This window comes from Notothenia rossii (genome assembly GCF_949606895.1).
Source record: "Notothenia rossii genome assembly, chromosome: 11".
In the NCBI taxonomy this organism is placed as follows: Eukaryota; Metazoa; Chordata; class Actinopteri; order Perciformes; family Nototheniidae; genus Notothenia; species Notothenia rossii.
In genome coordinates this window covers 56,209,147-56,230,095 of record NC_136910.1, presented here as the reverse complement: position 1 = coordinate 56,230,095, position 20,949 = coordinate 56,209,147, and the positions used below count along the sequence as shown (strand labels likewise).

Here is a 20,949-nt window from a genome sequence, read left to right as displayed (position 1 = left end):
ATAACGTCATCTTAACTTTGGCAACGTTTATGGAATTACTGTAGATGTGTGTTGACATTTGTTCTCATATTGAGTTTAAAATAAGATTTGTTTCGTCAAGAACAACAGAGATAAAGTTTGTTGACACTTCACTTTTTATCCAAGTTGAATTTGTTTCTACTCCTGGATCAAATCTCTCCGGTGAGGAGTAAAGGAAGGGTCTCTGCCTCTAACTCTAATAACTTAATTTTAACTTTGGCATCATTTATGAAATAACTTGGATGTGAGTTAACTCTTTTTCTGAATGAATAGCCTGTAAGTCACTCGCTAATACAATAAACTAATGACACAATACAACTGCTTAAAATATGTACTGATCTTTCTTGCAGTGTATGAAAAATTGCCCCACATCATAGTGTTACATTAAAAACTGTCACGGTGAAACAATAAGGGACTCAACGTGGTTCCTGGAGGCCTGCAATGTGAGCTGAACTACTTTCACTTTTTCTCCCTGCTTTTAGTGAAGTTAAGTGGACCTAAAATAACCAAACATTCACTATTCATTGTTTCTGCTGTTATCCAAAATGTGTTTTAAGATCGTGCTGAAATGTAAATCTACATTGAAACTCAGACAAAATGCTTCTGTAAGGAAAAATCAGTCATAAGTGTTTTGAAAACAATGTATTTCATTTGCAAGTCAATCAAAACACAATGCTTCATGTTATTATGCATGTTTCCTGCTAGAGTGTCCTCCCAATATGATTAGCATAACTCCTGCACAGAATCATTTCATCTCTTCCATTACTACTGTATGCAGAATATCACAAAACACATGAAGAAATGCTGACTGGCCAACATAGTCTATTACATGAAGACACACCCCTCCCATAGATACAGAGCTCTTATTGAAGTTTACACACAGATAACTGGCGCATCACAACATCATCTTACATCAGTATAAACATGGCACTTCAAAGTTGTTTAAATGAAATGAAGAGGCCTGTTTTCTGATTAAATTCTGAATTGTGTCACTTCCTTGTTTGAAAAAAAGACACAGTGGGAGACATTAAGCCGAATACACCACTGGCTGTCGTATGGTAGAACATGTAAACATGCATGTGGAAATCAGAGGGCACAGATTAATACAATCATTAAATAAAAAGCAAAGATTAATATAATTAATATACTGCATGTTCTGAGTATCAATGCTCAGTGAAGACATGTTTATGGCAGACAAGAGACTTCATGAGTGATCATTGGGTGATGATACAAGACAACACCATTTGTTATGTGATCTTAGAAAGCCATGATTATTAATAGAGTGAAGATGTTATGAACTTTATAAAATCCTTGGACTGTAAATATAAGACTTAGCAAAGTTATGTTAGAGCAGACGTGTCCCCTGAGTTATCAAACAGTGTACATTTAAGGCACAGAGGCACAACCCAGAGTGTGTCAGGCTATTCATGTAAAAAATAATTAATAACTGAGTCTCATCTCATCAGGTTTTTGTTGATATTAAAAGGATTTAAAGAAAATCCATCCACAAGTTCATTTGTGTTAATCAGTGTAACACTTTGAAACAGAACGGGCTGTAAATCGATTGTCCATCATTATGACTAGTGTGCATTGTACCAGCAGAGGAACAGCACCTGCCTGCCACTCGTTACAAAGCAGTAATCACACATTATTTAAAGTGCATAATCGATCAAATCAGGAGAATACTGTAGCTTGGACATCCTGCTACTGATCCATTTCACTTCACACAGGTTATTAAAGTCCTGCTTCACAGTTTGGCTCTGGGCGTTTGCTCCAGCAGTTTCCTCATGTCCTGCAGAGCAGCCTCCACAGCCCGGGCCAGATGTGCTGCGTTAGTTTCTGAACAGCTGTTGAAAGACGACACTGCGAAGTTGATGTGATCGTCCATGGGGTTGTAGCACACGCCGTATCCGCTGGGTGAAACCGGGCCGAAGCACATCACACAGTCGGTCTTTGACGGTACCTTGTGAAGAAATGAGAATGTAGTGTTAGCAGTTAGCCTTCTCCATCTGGAACTCACTCCCCCAAAAACACCGGTGAATGCACTGACCTCCCCATGTTCAAATCACGAATATAAAAAAACCTCACCTCTTCAGAACTGCTTTTAATCTGTTGTAGGAGCCATTTTATGGGTGTTGTTGGTGTGTCAGTTTATTGAAGTTATATGTATAGTGCAATATTATTTTTGAACACTTGGTGGCGGGGTTTAGCTGCACCGGGTGTATATAAAGAGGTCATAGGTGACAGGAGAGGGCAGGACACCGAGGACAGCCCGGCAGATGCTCACCACACAACAACTAAACTGTACAATTAAACCCTGGTATGTAGACCCTGAATAAACCTCATTATAAGCTGCACCAAAGGACCGGAGAGTCAACTGTTTGTGTCTGGATCACTCTTCAGCCCTTCTGTGAAGTAACGGCAAAAATATATAGGACATAGAAACAGGAAATTGCCATTACATCTGTAATTAATGTTTTTTTTTGTGATCATATTTTTTTTAATGTAAGCAGAAATACAGAAAAACATGGTACAAAACACATACGTGAAAGAACATACAAACAGTTCCCTTACAAAACAAACAGAAATAAAATAAACCCCCCCCCCCCCTCAGGACCACTTCAGAGACATGCTTTCTGTATATCTGAGATCTATAATATATTGATGAAAAACAGTATAATAGGCAGGGGTGCACATAACTTGGGGGCTAGTGGAGTACTTCAGGAAAGTCGACGGGGGGGGGGCTAGTGGAGTACTTCAGGAAAGTCAACGGGGGGGGGCTAGTGGAGTACTTCAGGAAAGTCGACGGTGGGGGGGGGGGGACTAGTGGAGTACTTCAGGAAAGTCAACGGGGGGGGCTAGTGGAGTACTTCAGGAAAGTCAACGGGGGGGGGCTAGTGGAGTACTTCAGGAAAGTCAACGGGGGGGGCTAGTGGAGTACTTCAGGAAAGTCAACGGGGGGGGGCTAGTGGAGTACTTCAGGAAAGGCGACGGGGGGGGGGCTAGTGGAGTACTTCAGGAAAGGCGACGGGGGGGGGGGGCTAGTGGAGTACTTCAGGAAAGTCGACGGGGGGGGGGCTAGTGGAGTACTTCAGGAAAGTCAACGGGGGGGGGCTAGTGGAGTACTTCAGGAAAGTCGACGGGGGGGGCTAGTGGAGTACTTCAGGAAAGTCAACGGGGGGGGCTAGTGGAGTACTTCAGGAAAGTCAACGGGGGGGGCTAGTGGAGTACTTCAGGAAAGTCAACGGGGGGGGGCTAGTGGAGTACTTCAGGAAAGTCAACGGGGGGGGGCTAGTGGAGTACTTCAGGAAAGTCAACGGGGGGGGCTAGTGGAGTACTTCAGGAAAGTCAACGGGGGGGGGCTAGTGGAGTACTTCAGGAAAGTCGACGGGGGGGGGCTAGTGGAGTACTTCAGGAAAGTCAACGGGGGGGGCTAGTGGAGTACTTTAGGAAAGTCAACGGGGGGGGCTAGTGGAGTACTTCAGGAAAGTCAACGGGGGGGGGCTAGTGGAGTACTTCAGGAAAGTCGACGGGGGGGGGGCTACTGGAGTACTTCAGGAAAGTCAACGGGGGGGGGCTAGTGGAGTACTTCAGGAAAGTCAACGGGGGGGGGGGGCTAGTGGAGTACTTCAGGAAAGTCAACGGGGGGGGGCTAGTGGAGTACTTCAGGAAAGTCAACGGGGGGGGCTAGTGGAGTACTTCAGGAAAGTCGACGGGGGGGGCTAGTGGAGTACTTCAGGAAAGTCGACGGTGGGGGGGCTAGTGGAGTACTTCAGGAAAGTCAACGGGGGGGGGCTAGTGGAGTACTTCAGGAAAGTCGACGGGGGGGGGCTAGTGGAGTACTTCAGGAAAGTCGACGGAGGGGGGGGCTAGTGGAGTACTTCAGGAAAGTCGACGGAGGGGGGGGGCTAGTGGAGTACTTCAGGAAAGTCGACGGAGGGGGGGGGGCTAGTGGAGTACTTCAGGAAAGTCGACGGGGGGGGCTAGTGGAGTACTTCAGGAAAGGCGACCGGGGGGGGGCTAGTGGAGTACTTCAGGAAAGTCGACGGGGGGGGGGGGCTAGTGGAGTACTTCAGGAAAGTCAACGGGGGGGGGCTAGTGGAGTACTTCAGGAAAGTCGACGGGGGGGGCTAGTGGAGTACTTCAGGAAAGTCAACGGGGGGGCTAGTGGAGTACTTCAGGAAAGTCAACGGGGGGGGCTAGTGGAGTACTTTAGGAAAGTCAACGGGGGGGGGCAAGTGGAGTACTTCAGGAAAGTCGACGGGGGGGGCTAGTGGAGTACCTAAGGAAAGTCAACGGGGGGGGGCAAGTGGAGTACTTCAGGAAAGTCGACGGGGGGGGCTAGTGGAGTACCTCAGGAAAGTCGACGGGGGGGGGGGCTAGTGGAGTATTTCAGGAAAGTCAACGGGGGGGGGGCTAGTGGAGTACTTCAGGAAAGTCAACGGGGGGGCAAGTGGAGTACTTCAGGAAAGTCGACGGGGGGGGCTAGTGGAGTACTTTAGGAAAGTCAACGGGGGGGGCTAGTGGAGTACTTCAGGAAAGTCAACGGGGGGGGGCTAGTGGAGTACTTCAGGAAAGTCAACGGGGGGGGGCTAGTGGAGTACTTCAGGAAAGTCAACGGGGGGGGCTAGTGGAGTACTTCAGGAAAGTCAACGGGGGGGGGCTAGTGGAGTACTTCAGGAAAGTCGACGGGGGGGGCTAGTGGAGAACTTCAGGAAAGTCGGCGGGGGGGGGGCTAGTGGAGTACTTCAGGAAAGTCGAGGGGGGGGGGGCTACTGGAGTACTTCAGGAAAGTCGACGGGGGGGGCTAGTGGAGTATTTCAGGAAAGTCAACGGGGGGGGGCTAGTGGAGTACTTCAGGAAAGTCGACGGGGGGAGGGGGCTAGTGGAGTACTTCAGGAAAGTCAACGGGGGGGGGCTAGTGGAGTACTTTAGGAAAGTCAACGGGGGGGCTAGTGGAGTACTTCAGGAAAGTCAACGGGGGGGACAAGTGGAGTACTTCAGGAAAGTCGACGGGGGGGGGCTAGTTGAGTACCTCAGGAAAGTCAACGGGGGGGGGCTAGTGGAGTACCTCAGGAAAGTCAACGGGGGGGGGCTAGTGGAGTACTTCAGGAAAGTCGACGGGGGGGGGGGGGGGGGCTAGTGGAGTACTTCTTGAAAAGCTTCACAAGTACATCGGTACGCATTTCAGATTGTTGCCGCACATGCGTACCTGCGTACCAGTTATGTGCACCCCTGATAATAGGGTTCCTTTAAGTCTTAGGAACACATCTATGTGCCGTTATGTAGTGGCGGTACACAGCGCTGGTCCATACCTGACTTGTAGAGAGTTTGTACTCTAAGGCTTTGGAGTAGGCGGGGTCCGTGTAGATCTCAGGGACGGAGACTTTCTCCTCCAGAGCGATCATCTTAAGGCCCAGCAGGTGTCTGTCGATGGCCTGGCCGCTGATCGCCTGAGGGAGAGAAGGATGTTAGTCACCAGATGTTAACTACTTCTTAACTAGACATGCTTTATTCTGTATCTTCCCTGTTGCAGGAGCTAGACGTACAAATTCAATAATACAGAAATGTAATTTACCCAAGCAGTAGGTTGTTGGAAGTATAAGTAAGTATTGTAAGTGCCTCAAACAAGACAAAATAGTACTTGTGTTTTGGGGGATATGGTGGTGTTTAGGTGAGTATTTGGGCAGCAGGATTGTGTGTATGGGGTTGAGTCTAAATAAACTACAGTGTGTGTTCATGGTAACGAAGGAACATGTGCCAGTGCGTCAGGTTCTTTGTGAAACAATGCCTCTCTATGGCAGAAAGGAAGAAGATATTAAGCGTTGACACGCACCGTGCTTCTTAGTAGGAAACATTCACTGTAAGTTTGAGCTTTGTTGACAATTACTACTAGACGTGTTGACTTTGATCATCCTGTGAATACTCACCATGTTAGTGTACGCCCTGTGAGCGTGAACAGCTTTCTCCATTAGATCCACCTTCTCTGTGTTCTGGTGAAAACAGGAAAAGGCGGGAAACATTACAACACAAACTATTTTTCCTAAATGTAGAATTGTTTCCTATAAGAAGAATTTATACTCATTTGGGGACGTGCCCATAAAACGTGCCATTGTATCTTAGACTGACACAGTGCTTTTTATTACCCCGCTCCATTACCATGTGTATGTTTAAAACAGTTTTTAACATGAGAACCAATCAGAGGACAGATGATTGGCTGCCTGTGAAGAAGTGACTGACAGAGTTCCCTATGAACCAGCTGGTGTACCACCTCAATGCAAATACATCCCAAACAAATGTCCCTTTTAATCACACCTGTTTGCTGAGGTCATCAAAGGCCTTGACGAAGGCAGCGGAGGCGCTCGAAGCAGATCTGATTGTGTCTGTGCGGCCGAATCTGAACATACGCAGGGAGGCGCTCTCGTACGTGGCACAGCAGCGCCGGTTCATCCTGAGAGAGAAGACCAGAGCAGTGTGCAAAAACTGACTGGTGGCTACTAGACTAATACAGGGTTCATACACTCTCCATGACTTCTCCATGACCTTTACCTAATTTTCCATGACCAAAAAAAATCTCTTTCTCAGCGGTAACACTGAAAATGGTTTATTTTAACATGGAACAGGAAAATAAGGTCTGCATATGAAATAACTAATATCAAATAGTAGGCTTACTAGCTCTGACAGGCTAAAGCCACTAGAGGGCGTGATTGTAAAATCTCTCACCAGCAAAATACCTCGTCAGTTAAATGCCATTTTAAGTTTCATTACTATAAGATACAGTATGTATTATCATTACAGTATTACTATTTTGGCGATTAGATAAAATATAAATTATATTTGATGCAACTTACAGTTACATTTTCATGACTTTTCCAAAACTTTGGGAAAAATATTATTTTCAATACATTTTTCCACATTTTTAATGACCGTACAAACCCAGCTAATAATAATAATAATAATAATATTTATCTATGAGCGCACCTTTCATTTGGGTTAACAAAACTCAAAGTGCTACAGAGTAAAATGGTTGAAAACAAACAACAAACATATATATATATATATTTATTTAATAAAGTAAACAATAGAATAAAAACAGTGACGTTTAGGCCGGCATGGCAACAAGTGGGGGTTTTAAAGATCTAGCAAAAGGCTATTCTAAAAAGATGCTATTTTAGGCCTTTTTTAAAAGTATCCACAGTCTGACTAGGTAACATTAAGCTGTCTGTGGCTCTTTGCTGCCGTAACAAATGGAAATGTCCTCTCTGTGGGGCGAATAAAGGTATTCTGATTCTGAATGCATCAACAAAAGCAGGGACGCATTTCTGAAGGTTCTCAAGAATAATGGTGACATTATTCTTTATCTCATTTTAAGTTGTATCATCATGAGTCATGTCCCTAATGGCATACATTAGTAGTTTCAAGAGAGCTGTGGGGAAAATAGCTCGGATATATCATATTTTTTATTTCGCAGATTCTTCTTCCGTGCCTACACAACCCACAATTCAGACTAACCATGAGCTCAGTGGGAGAGTGGGGTGTTTCCAAAGTGCTGATTCTCTGTCTGTTGCTTTAGATGAAAAAAATAAGGAGCCCCTCCCCACGCCCCTCTGAGAGACATTTGGTTACAAAGAACTCAATGGTGCTCTAGGAGGAGGTTCATGTGATAAGGGGGGGGGGGGGGGGTTACCTTGGTTGCTGATTGGCTAATGGTTACACAAGATAAAACATCGTTATGACATCATAAAGTGGCCAAAATCTGATCAGCTCTTTTTCAGACAGGTTTTTATAGAAATGGATCAAAAAGAGAGAGAATCTTTGTTCCTGAAACTTTCAGAGTCTCTTTCCACAGAGGGGACACATGTTGATGTAGAAGAGACATGAAGAAGAGGGGACACATGTTGATGTAGAAGAGACATGAAGAAGAGGGGACACATGTTGATGTAGAAGAGACATGAAGAAGAGGGGACACATGTTGATGTAGAAGAGACATGGAGAAGAGGGGACACATGTTGATGTAGAAGAGACATGAAGAAGAGAGGACACATGTTGATGTAGAAGAGACATGAAGAAGAGGGGACACATGTTGATGTAGAAGAGACATGAAGAAGAGGGGACACATGTTGATGTAGAAGAGACATGGAGAAGAGGGGACACATGTTGATGTAGAAGAGACATGAAGAAGAGGGGACACATGTTGATGTAGAAGAGACATGGAGAAGAGGGGACACATGTTGATGTAGAAGAGACATGAAGAAGAGGGGACACATGTTGATGTAGGAGAGACATGAAGAAGAGGGGACACATGTTGATGTAGAAGAGACCTGGAGAAGAGGGGACACATGTTGATGAAGAACAGACATGAAGAAGAGGGGACACATGTTGATGTAGAAGAGACATGAAGAAGAGGGGACACATGTTGATGTAGAAGAGACATGGAGAAGAGAGGACACATGTTGATGTAGAAGAGACATGAAGAAGAGGGGACACATGTTGATGTAGGAGAGACATGAAGAAGAGGGGACACATGTTGATGTAGAAGAGACCTGGAGAAGAGGGGACACATGTTGATGAAGAACAGACATGAAGAAGAGGGGACACATGTTGATGTAGAAGAGACATGAAGAAGAGGGGACACATGTTGATGAAGAAGAGACATGAAGAAGAGGGGACACATGTTGATGTAGAAGAGACATGGAGAAGAGGAGACACATGTTGATGTAGAAGAGACATGGAGAGGAGGGGAAACATGTTGATGTAGAAGAGACATGGAGAGGAGGGGACACATGTTGATGTAGAAGAGGGGACACATGTTGATGTAGAAGAGACATGGAGAAGAGGGGACACATGTTGATGTAGAAGAGACATGGAGAGGAGGGGACACATGTTGATGTAGAAGAGACATGAAGAAGAGGGGACACATGTTGATGTAGAAGAGACATGGAGAGGAGGGGACACATGTTGATGTAGAAGAGACATGAAGAAGAGGGGACACATGTTGATGTAGAAGAGACATGAAGAAGAGGGGACACATGTTGATGTAGAAGAGACATGAAGAAGAGGGGACACATGTTGATGTAGAAGAGACATGAAGAAGAGGGGACACATGTTGATGTAGAAGAGACATGAAGAAGAGGGGACACATGTTGATGTAGAAGAGACATGGAGAAGAGGGGACACATGTTGAAGTAGAAGAGACATGAAGAAGAGGGGACACATGTTGATGTAGGAGAGACATGAAGAAGAGGGGACACATGTTGATGTAGAAGAGACATGGAGAAGAGGATTTTACTTAATAGGTGACCTTTAAATAACTTTTATATTATATGTACCTCAAAACTTGAATCCATTGCATCTCAGTCGAGGACACAAACATCCTTATTGCAGCCCACATGAACTATGTGATAAAGATGAATTTACATGAAGCTCTCTCGTTGGCTTAGCGTTAAAAGTCTTCCCAGCCTCTCACCTGTAGTAAGCCAGCTGAAGCGCCACCTGTATGAAAGCATCGGGGCTCATCTTGTGGGTCTTTGGGATATTTTTACCAAAGTGGTCAAATACGATGACCTTGGTGTCCAGCTCCTGGGCCAGTCTGTGGGGGGGGGGAAATGAACCTCTCATTACCATCATAACATAAAGAAAACATACATATATAAATACACTTAATAATATAATAATAACAATACACTTTATTTGTATAGCACCTTTCATGCACAAAGCAGCCCAAAGTGCTTTACAGAAAACACAAGAACAATATTAAAATAAATACAGAACAAGTGATCCCAATGAAATTCCCTTGAAGTAAAGCTGACTTTAAAATAGGTTAAAATATAACAATTAATTAAAAATGTGAAATAAAAGCAAAGCAGAAAAAAAACAGTAAAACACGGACAATGATACCAGTGAGAATTGAAAGTTAACCCAAATTAAAAAGATTCATCTGCTTTTAAACATTTCAAGGCAGTCACTAAACACTTGAAGAACTTTTAGCGGATACTACTTCTGTACTTTATATTATTCTGAAATGGGCCATTGTGCAGAATGAGTACTTTTACTCTTTGTAATAAGTAACTTTTGATCTTAATACTTTTGTACTTTTACATTTTGAAATCAGGACTTTTACTTACTAGTAAAGGACACATTTAAGACCATAGTATTTGTAAATGTTGTAGTTTTACTTAAGTAAACTATTTGAGTACTTCTTCCAATACTGCAATGTACTATTGTGTGTGTGCGTGTGCGTGTGTGTGTGTGTGTGTGTGTGTGTGTGTGTGTGTGTGTGTGTGTGTGTGTGTGGCCTAGCATTACTATACTTGTGGGGACCTACATCTGTTTACACAGTCACGTGTGGGGACTCGCCCCCCTTATGGGGACAAAATGGAGGTCCCCATGAGGGGAATCATTCATTTTAGGGTGAAGACTTGGTTAGGTTTAGGGTTAGGGTTATGCATGTGTTGGTTATGGTTTAGGTTAGGATAAGTCTCCAGGAAATGCATGTAAGTCAATGTAATGTCCCCTGAAGTGATGAATACATGGTGTGTGTGTGTGTGCGTGCGTGCGTGCGTGCGTGTGTGCGTGCGTGCGTGCGTGTGTGTGTGTGTGTCATAATGTCACTTAGTGTGTTAGTAAAGTAATCCCTCACATGTCCATGGCGTGCTTGGCCTCCTCGATGTCCTTCTTGATCTCAGGCGTGATGTTGAAGTGCAGTTTTTGGGGCATGGGCAAAGGCACCATGGGAGTCCGCACCAGGTCTGGCTTCCTCCTATTAGCACAAACAAAAACGATCATCAAATGGAATACAAACAAACTAAGGTTGCAGTCAAATAGTGCTTTTTGCTAAGGGACGGTTCCTAACTGAGTGATACGAGTACTTATAAGTGTCAGCCACGATAAGAGCCATTTCAATTCTGTACAAGGAAATAAAAAAGATCTTCAATGCTTTACCATAGGATACACCAGACCATCCTTTACCAAGGAAAGGAGATAATGCACTCCCATAATTCCTTGCAGCTGCTACAGTATATTTAAAGTGTCATTACTCCATTTGGGAAACCAACTCATGATGGACGAATACACATGACGTAAATTAAAGTGCGTACTAAGCATTTTCCATCTCATGCGATATATTGCCTTCTATGTTTGAACTTTCATTATAATGTTAAACCAAAAGGAGAACTATGAATTTAACGTGAAAACATGACCAAAGGAAGTCAAACGTTCACAATGTTGAGTTGGGTAGTGATTTTTTTCAAGCAGGTTTATTTTTAATCAACATGTTTGAATGGTGATATGCACAGAAGTAGATGTGTATATATGTGTGTAATCCATATATTTCAGAGGTTATTATTTATTCATACAATCATACTAACTGGGATCCATGTTGGTTCATACGAGTGGACAGTAAGGGGAAAACATTTCCTTTCCGTCCTGCTCTCTTACTTGTTGCTGAACTTGAAAAAAACCTACAACAAGAATAAATACAAAGTTAAACATAAACGATCTTAGACCTACTTACGTGTATTCCACAACATGGTCGATCAGGGCCACTATCGGCGGGCCCTCAGCTGGAGCGTGCTCATAGTTCGCACCACATGTCCCGTCTTCTCCAATAATAAACTGAGAGGAAGAACAGACACAGAACGTAGGACAAGAACGTGTAAAACATTGGCATTCAATTATCTCAGCTTATCAATTCTGCTAGAGCCAGGCAAGTCCTTCAGGTCAAAATCAAATGTTGAGTTTACACAGGGGTATCTGAGTACCTCTTCCAATACGGCAATTTACTACTGTGTGTGTGTGTGTGTGTGTGTGTGTGTGTGTGTGTGTGTGTGTGTGTGTGTGTGTGTGTGTGTGTGTGTGTGTGTGTGTGTGTGTGTGTGTGTGTGTGTGTGTGTGTCACCTGGAGCGTCTTGTCGAACCAGCGGTTGCCACTGTTCCACTGGCTTCCTCCTCCGTGCAGCATCTGGATGGCGGCAGAGCTGCGGTACGTCTCATCAGAAACCTGAGGCATGGCTCCGTCCAAACACAGCGTGAAGATGCTCCTCTGGATGGCCCACACCGACTTTGTGTTGGTCTTATCTAGACGTATCAGATAACCCGCAAACATGAGACTCATTGGTTTCTTATGCTATCGGAGAAGACTTCACGTCACTGATATCATGGGAGCTGTCGTGGCTTCCTTCCTTGCTTTCTATCAAGCCACTAGACGCCTTCAACAGACATTTTAAACTTGTTTTCTGTTGGGAAAATACTGAATGTCCTCTCCTAATATGAGAGTACCATGATCACAAAGGTATCAACTGTAGCTGTGAACATGACAGGATGTGTGATTACCTAGAAGAGCATCAGGACTGTTTGAGGCATATGATAGCTATGTGATTAACATGATGATTCAGCCTCTATGGAGAGAGACATATGACAAGCATGATCATTTCTGACGTGGAGCTAATCTGAAGTAAACATTGAATACTGCTTTCTATTCCTCCATCTTGTGACTGTGTAACTCCCTCTCTTGGATATCAGCATGTGAAGGACACTGTTCAGGAACTAGTTGATGCTCTGTATGTGATGACTACTTCCAGATTTTTGAGAAAGTCAGAATTTTGAGAAAAAGTCAGAATTGAGATTTTAAGAAAAAGTCAGACTTTTTAGGAAAGTCAGAATTTTTGAGATTTTGAGAAAAAGTCAGTATTTTAAGAAAAAGTCATAATTTTGAGATTTTGAGAAAAATACAGAATTTTGAGAGAAAGTCAACAAAAAATTATTTTGAGAATAAGTCAGAATTTTTGAGAGACGGTCAGAATTTTTGGAAAAAGTCTGATTTTTGGAAAAAGTCAGAATTTGGAGATTTTTAGAAAAAGTAAGGATTTTGAGAAAAAATTAGAATTTTTGGAAAAAGTCAGAATTTGGAGATTTTGAGAGAAATTCTGAATTTTGAGAGAAAGTCAGAATTTTTGAGAGAAAGTCGGATTTTTGATATTTTGAGAGAAATTCTGAATTTTGAGAGAAAGTCAGAATTTTGATATTTTCAGAAAAAAGCCAACATTTTGAGAAAAAAATTTAGTGACACGATTTACGATTACCTACAAGAACCGGTATTCCTCCATCTTGTGACTGTGTAACTCCCTCTCTTGGATATCAGCATGTGAAGGACACTGTTCAGGAACTAGTCGATGCTCTGTATGTGATGACTACTTCCATTCTGGAGAGGATCACAGATACATGGATCCTGAGACTGAAGCTCACGCCGGAGACCCGTGAGATTTTTCTAACAGTTTCCTTCCTTTATATTCATCTTAATCACGGTTGATGAGTTGCTTGGCCTCCGTTAATGGGATGATAATGTGCAATGCTCAAAATAAAATAGACAAAGAAAAGAGGCAAAACTTAAATAAAATAACAAACAACATGGGTATTCTTTCTTTCTTTCTTAAAGTGGGCCTATCATGCTATATTTGAATAATATAGTGTAGGACCATACCTATATAAGGCATATTTATACTTTTCAAAATACCAAACAAATCATGCATTTTAGCCATTCCTCATTTCGCTCAATTTAACACTGTCTTTGCATCATGGGCTGATTCTGTGAGAACAGCACCATCTACAGGCCTGAAATATGTACTACAGCTTCTCCAGCGCTTTCCAACGGCAATGTCCGTGGCTGTCTCCTCCTGATTGGTGGAGTTGGCCCAATAGCCGTAGCGTCACTTCTGTGACTTCACAGAAGTGTTCAAATCTGGATCAGTCTGTATCAGACCCGTTGCAGCCCCTTTTTAAGAGATTTGGGTATGGAGGAAAATAGAGAGGGTTGTGTTTTCTGACACTTGGTGAGTTCCCTGGAACACCGGGGACACATATTCATGTAGAGAAGACGTAAAAAAGTGCATTTTACATGATAGGTCCCCTTTAAGACTTATATAACGTGATAACTCAAAGGAAAATTGATCGGTAAAAAACTGTGCTTCGACGGCGTCTTTCTAAGAGGTTGCCCATCACTGCCGTGGGAATTGTAGTCTTCTATGCTCTGGTTGACTACAGACGTCACGATTAGGTGGGCTTTCTTATCAAAACGAAATACTGGCTCTAACAGGAGTGTTATCTCACCCTTGTTGAGGTTGACGTAGGCCTTGCCCCAGGAGTCTCGGTGCTGCGTGGTGAGGATGCCCACGGGCTCAATGTTTGTTTGAGAGGAGGAGCTGCAGATCCTCTCCAGCTGAACACAGAACTGATCCGCTGTCAGTGGAGTGCCATCACTGTTGTACACCTCCAACACAAAGAACTGAGTGCATGTGGAGGGAAGACAGGAAAGGCTCAGTCAGGCTTCTCATATAGTAAGCACACAATCATCTTTATTTTACTCAAACTGGACGACTGAACTCTACTGTGCTTGTTGACTTTTCTAGAGCATTAGTGTAAGACCGTGTGAAGCTTAAAGAGCCATTCTAATGTGACTTGTGATCTGGATCTGGATTAATACTGAGCAAAACCCAGAAGTATCACGCTCAGTGGGGGACGAGTATTCCCCGCTGAATCTCTATTTAGCATGTTTCACTCTCTGATTGTTCTTGAAAAGAATGAGTATTTCAGAGTGTCACTAGATGTGGATATTGTTAACTTACATGCACTATTTCTCTTTCTGTTTGATGTGTTCACTTGGAGTTTTATCGTGAAGAACCGTCCGGAAGTGTTACCAGATGTTGTCAAGTGTTACGTGGGAGTTACGTGTTGTATGTGTTATCCGAAGATGGCGGTGTGCTGAAATAAAGTGTCGTGCTAAGACGAAAGTGTGTCTTATTATCGAGTAACAGATATTCTCTGGAAGTTCAAGGAGTTAGCTTTGCAGGGCCATCATCCTAAGAGGCTTTAGGGTATATTGATGCATCAAGGGCTGAGATGTTATGGACAGTCTTGAAGAAGAGAACTAGTTCAACCGTTTTGAGCATTTCTGTGACACTGCTGTCCAATTTATAATCTCTAACTGCACCTCTACGTTATACTGTTTCCAGAGCATCCTTTTCTTTATCGGTGATAATTAGGCCCCTGGTACAAGAAGAGCTTAAAGGTCCCATGTCATGGCCATTTCTACTGATCATAATTCCATTGTTGAGGTCTACTAGAATAGATTTATAATGTTTACCAAACTCACATTGGTTTCTCATACAGCATCTCTGTATAGTCTGTGTATTCACTCTCTGTCCTAAACGGCTTGTTGGAGCCCCCCCCCCCCCCCCTCCCCCCCTGTGAGCCCAGTGGCCGTCTGCGAGACAGCGGGACACAGCGAAACTCAGCCCGAACACACCCCCGCAGCCTCGCCGCGTTAACCAGCGGAGCTGCAGCTGAAAAAAGATTAAGTGAGTGTGTGTGTGTGTGTGTGTGTGTGTGTGTGTGTGTGTGTGTGTGTGTGTGTGTGTGTGTGTGTGTGTGTGTGTGTGTGTGTGTGTGTGTGTGTGTGTGTGTGTGTGTGTGTGTGTGTGTGTGTGTGTGTGTGTGTGTGAGGAAGTCCGTGGATTGGTCCAAATTGACCAATCCACGGACTTCCTCACACACACAACGTAACGGCTCCGCGGACGTAATGTAACGGCTCCACGGATTGGTCCATTTGGATCAATGGGTCCATTTGGGTATGGGCACGTCACTGTACCCAGGAAGAAAAAGAGAAATCCCCAAGGAGGCGTTCTGGGGCAGCATAGACAGGTCTTCTCTGTGTTAGAGTTTTACTCGCTACAGGGTGTACTTTGAGGGTTTGTGACTCTGCAGACCGTTTACATGCAGAGAAAGCTTCATAACAACAAGGGGACGGGTGATAACCAGGAAAAGCATGACATGGGACCTTTAAGCAAATGTGCAACGTTGACCAGTGTAGTTCCTTCTAATCCAAAAATGTATGTATCCACAAGTAGCAATAAGCTTGACTCCAACAAAAATACGTCTCCGGTAAGTTTGGTTGACTCTTTACTTAAACAAAAGATATCAGTACAAACCATAGACTGTATATATAAAAGGTACAAACACATATTTTCAAAGGTCAAAAAACGATATCGCTCCGTGCTTCTTTTCTCCTTCTCATTACCAGCAGCTGCGGTCGGCTATAACCTTAATTTTACAACGGCTGGTTTAAATAAATTATATAATAATAACACTAATAAGAAAGGATTGCAATGTTCATATATATCCATATACACACAAAATATATCAAATTATACATTTTAACATATGCCTCCTACAACCAGTGTTCACTCACCTGATGGTTGTGCACTACAGTGATGTGTGTCGGGGGTCTGGAGCCTTTAGCATGGTTCACCACCGAGTCGCTCTTCAGGCCGGGGATACGGCAGGACGACAGCACCTTGTAGTACTGATTCATACACAGGGGCTTCGCTCCCATAAATTCAACTGGCAGGGTCTCACTGCAAGAAATATTCATGACTCAGCTGATTAGTTACACTATTCAAAGCGCTACGGTGTTTCAAAACGTGGGTTCACTCGTGTGAAAAAAGCGTATTATTCCAAATGATGTTATAAATAAACTCTCCACTAAATTGGGAGAATCAAATCAAATCAATCTTTATTTGTATAGCCCAATATCACAAAACACATTTGTCTCAGTGGGCTTTACAGACTCAAACAAATAACAACATTGTAAATGATGGAGTTACAGCTAAATGAAAATACAAGATAGAAAAGACCTGTTCCAGAACAACAGCGTACAGATCAGCTGGCTCAGTGATGATTTGTGACAATTGTTAACGTAATAAGCTGCCTTTTCATACTGTGGGCCTTTCTTTAAGAAGGAATGGTAGACTGCGTGACCCAATAAGAACACAGTTGTTTACTTGTTCTTATTATAGGCAACAAAAGCAACCGGAGGCTAGGAGACAAATCCATTAATAGGACTAAATAAGCAGGAGTCAACAAGGAGGATATTATGAACACGGTACTCACTTGTCAATCATTGTCTTAAAGTCCAGAACACCTGCTATCAGTTTGGCAGCAAACCTAAACAGAGAGAACATGATGTTATTCAAACAATAGTTCAGAAGTGATTTTTAAATGACCAAACCATTCGTGTTAAAATATACCAGTATGCATCTAAATCAGATAATCATAATGTATGCTTTCATTGTTTCAGAGCAACACAAGAATGCATCTCTGCCACCTGTCTGGAAATGGGTTGGATATAAACTGAGAGGACATGTGATACCTTATTTGTCCCTGTTTATCTCTGAAGTTCATGCGGGGCAAGACCAACCCGGGACTTGAATGCACCACCACGGGCAACCGGTAGTCCAGATAAGCAATCTGCACCCACCATTGTGACAACTACAAAGACAGAGAGAAACAGAGTCAATAACAGATCAATAATACACTCTATGAAAAGGAAATAGGTGAAATGTCCAAGGGGTTTGCAATAACAATAAGCAAAGAACTAAATACAAACAGGTTGTGTCAGGGCAACGCATCTCATTTCAGTCTGGATTAAGTTAAAAATCGATTAAAAAAAGATTATATGATTCTATGATAATAATTATAAATACTATAACACTTATAATGACTATTATCATGCTCACTTTAAAGGTCCCATGTCATGGCCATTTCTACTGATCATAATTCCATTGTTGAGGTCTATAGAATAGATTTACAATGTTCAATGTTCCAAACTCACATTGGTTTCTCATCCAGCATCTCTGTGTGGTATGTGTATTCACTCTCTGTCCTAAACGCCTTGTTGGAGCTCCTGCCCCCCCCCCCCCCTCCCTCCCCTCCCTGTGAGCCCACTGTGCTCTGATTGGTCAGCTCGCCCACTCTGTCCTGATGAGTCCACCACCGTTACAGCGGAACATCAGTGATTATGTGTTACAATGGCGTTTGTTAGCAACCAGGAAATGACACCAGTAATGACAAACAGATGAGAATGCTGCGTGGGGTCTGGGGGCCGTGTAGGCGGGACGTTGCACGGCTCGCTGCTGCGAGGAGCGGACAGTGTGAGCTGGGTTACTGGTGTCGTTTCCTGGTTGCTGCGTGGGGTCTGCGAGACAGCGAGACATTGTGAATGGACGTGGGAAGGGGGTGCATCTGCGAGGCTCCAGTAGCACACCCCCCCCCCCCCCGCACCCCCCCAAACACGGCACACCTACAGTGTAAGCGTGCCACAGTTTCGCCGCTGCGAGGCTCCACAAGCACCCCCCCCCCCCAGCGCGTCACAGTTTTGCCGCTGAGAGAGTGTGTGAGTACGGAGCTCCATGGATTGGTCCATTTGGACAAAAAACACCTTACGACATGGGACCTTTAATCATCAGTTTACATAAAAATAGGATGAGAAATGAAACTGTCTTGTAGGAATTTTTATTTATTTTAGTTTTACTTTATTTTCACCCTGGAAGTGGGTGTATGTATGTATATGTGTACATATGTATGTGTATGTATACATAGCATTTTGTTTATCTGTGTGTGAGTATTTTATGACAGAATTCTCTTTTTTTTCTTTATGCTGCAACTGGATGACTAACGGGAGGGCTTCCTCTGTATAAGATATGCTTTCTGCCCCCCCCTCTGCTACTCATGTTGTTTGTTTTTCGGATGTATAAACTGTCTAATTGTTGAAATAGTAGAATAAATAAAAGAATTATAATAATACAAATTTCCCACACAAGTCTCACCCAGTTCTCTGTGTTCTGTGCTCTCTTTTCCAGACCTTTCTGAAGTCTCTCTCCCAGCCCTCCTGCTTTCTGGAACTCGTCCACCAGCTCTTTGGTGTGCTTCAGCTCATCCAGCTCCATGATGGGCTCCAGAGCCGAGATGTAGCGCTCGCAGGTCTGCTGCAGGGGGGGCACCGGCAGCGTGGGTAGGCCCTTCTGGTGCGTCAGGTATCTGCCGGAGACTCGAGTCACAGACACCGGCTTCACCAGGTGACGGAGCTTCATGAGGCCGCAGGGTTTCGCCCTCCCCACCTTCACAGGAAGACAAAGGAGTGTACGTTTAATAAATGTTTGTGGTGTTACTTTGTGAAAGTGTGTGTTCATCATTTCCCTAGTCAACTGTCTTTTAATAATGCTAAATAAACCGACATGACTAAAATATGCTGAGTTAACTTACTTGTATTTCCACATGTATATATATTTATTTTACTTTTTTCCATTTTGTTTCTATTTCAGAAATATTTTGGAGTGTTTATTTCTTGTGTCTTAATTTCTCTCATGTACATTGCCTTGTTTTTTATGCTCCTGCAAAATGTATCTTATCACAGTATTATAATAATTTGGTAATTATGTGTTCCTGTTATTTATACATGTAAAAGCATTTATTGTTCATGAGTGTTGGACACATTTAGATGCTAGAAATACTGTGTAGATACAGTATACTGCATATCATGTTACTTTACATGTACAAAGTAGCTGTGAGTGTTTAAATACATGTAGTGGAGTAAAAGTACAATATTTGCCTCCGTACAAGTCAGTACAAAACTTGAATAAATATACTTTTCTGATAAATTGTGGCCATATCTAAAGAATAGTTGTTGGTTGCAGTTATAACGAGGTACCGGTAGGGGTCAGTCTGTCCTTATTTTCAACCTGACAACAGTACCATTATGTAAACAAGAGTACTAAGCAGCAAATAACATTGGTAAAATAAATGTCAAAATTATTCAAATTAAGTTTCTGTTATCCTATGGACTGGCTAAACTGAATACATTAAATGTACGTACTTAATGTTCTTCAGACATGTTATTCCAGTGAGTTTGCCGAATAGCGAGATAAGTCTGAGGATGAACTAACTTTGTGTTATCTTCTTTCCCATCTACATTTCTGTATTTAATTCACTATACGTTGACTTAACGTTGGACTAGGTAAAAGTGAAGTGTATTTTCAGTCAAGCTTGTGCTTCAGAGTCTTTCGGCTAAAGCTATATTGTTTCTTTGCTAAACATAATTCACCTTTCACCCATTTAGCTTAGCTAAAGGTTAACTAGCATTACCTACTATCAGCTAGCACATATTCATGTTACGAGCTAACAGCTAGCACACATTCATTTGAACTGCTAACAGCTAGCACAAATACATGTTACGAGCTAACAGCTAGCACACATTCATTTGAACTGCTAACAGCTAGCACAGGTTCGTTTTACCTGCTAACAACTAGTACACATACATGTTACATGCTAACAGCTAGGCTAGCACATACTCCTGTTATCTACTAACAGCTAGCACACATTCATGTTAACGTCTGCCGTTAATCAGCGTTAGCCAATTTGCACAACACACTACAACCATTAATGTTCTTAACTTCAATAATGACCAATATTAATATCAGAGTGTCGTGTTGGCTTAAGACCAATTTCAATAAACCTACTCAGCGAAAATTGCCTTACTTACCATCGTTCTGCAGCAAATGCCCCACATTGTAAAAAAAAACGCCCACAGTCAGCGCTCGAAGTCCAGCAGGATTAGTTTGGAGAAAAAGCTCTTTATTTCACTGTTGTGTTTGATAAGTGAGAGTAACTGCAGACAGGCTGGAAACTCTCCTGACTTCCCCACAACACAGGTCAGCTGTCAGCACAATGTAGGAGAGTCACCCTGCTGGGAATGCCTAAGGTATGCCACTGCTATAAAGGTGCTGGGTGTGACTGTCATTGGTAGTCTTATTACTCATGCTGCACTATGGCCCATTTCAGAATAAAGAACATAAGTATTACCAGCTAAGTGCACTTCAAGTATTAAAAGTTAGAGTCCTTGTTGCAGAATGGATCTTATATTATTATGTTCATTACATTTATCTGTTTTTATACATATAAGAGCATTTTAGGATTATAGTTTGTCAATGTGGACGAGTTTAGATACTATGGATACTGTGTATATTGGTACTACAGCACTGCATAATGCTGTATATGCATATCAAGATTTAAAAGGTGTAATGTCATACACACTACACTTTAGTT

General features: G+C 42.9%; 2 protein-coding genes across 2 annotated transcripts in view; one reads left to right on the top strand and one right to left on the bottom strand.

Moving 5' to 3' along the window:
• Window positions 1-645: 645 nt before the first annotated feature.
• Window positions 646-20,527, bottom strand: crata (carnitine O-acetyltransferase a). Its single transcript, XM_079656756.1, has 14 exons — window positions 20,387-20,527; window positions 18,675-18,965; window positions 17,219-17,337; window positions 16,960-17,013; window positions 16,259-16,424; window positions 14,122-14,296; window positions 11,915-12,093; window positions 11,531-11,631; window positions 10,658-10,777; window positions 9,485-9,607; window positions 6,334-6,469; window positions 5,949-6,011; window positions 5,334-5,471; window positions 646-1,981 (listed from the first exon to the last, which is right to left on the bottom strand). The coding sequence occupies exons 1-14, from the start codon at window positions 20,411-20,413 to the stop codon at window positions 1,766-1,768; spliced, it is 1,908 nt and encodes a 635-aa protein (XP_079512882.1). The 5' UTR covers window positions 20,414-20,527; the 3' UTR covers window positions 646-1,765.
• ptpa (protein phosphatase 2 phosphatase activator) overlaps window positions 20,477-20,949 on the top strand; it is a 67,322-nt gene continuing 66,849 nt past the window's right edge. Inside the window, exon 1 of the mRNA XM_079656759.1 lies at window positions 20,477-20,605. The gene's annotated coding sequence lies outside the window, so the exon portion shown is untranslated. The remainder of the gene's footprint in view (window positions 20,606-20,949) is intronic.

Excerpts from the sequence above, each read along its gene's own strand:
- crata (XM_079656756.1), bottom strand. The coding sequence starts at position 20,413 with ATGTGGGGCATTTGCTGCAGAACGATG. Across the intron at positions 18,966-20,386 it reads GCATTTGCTGCAGAACGATG|GTGGGGAGGGCGAAACCCTG; the intron begins GTAAGTAAGGCA and ends CTTCCTGTGAAG. Across the intron at positions 12,094-14,121 it reads CTACGTCAACCTCAACAAGG|ATAAGACCAACACAAAGTCG; the intron begins GTGAGATAACAC and ends TGATACGTCTAG.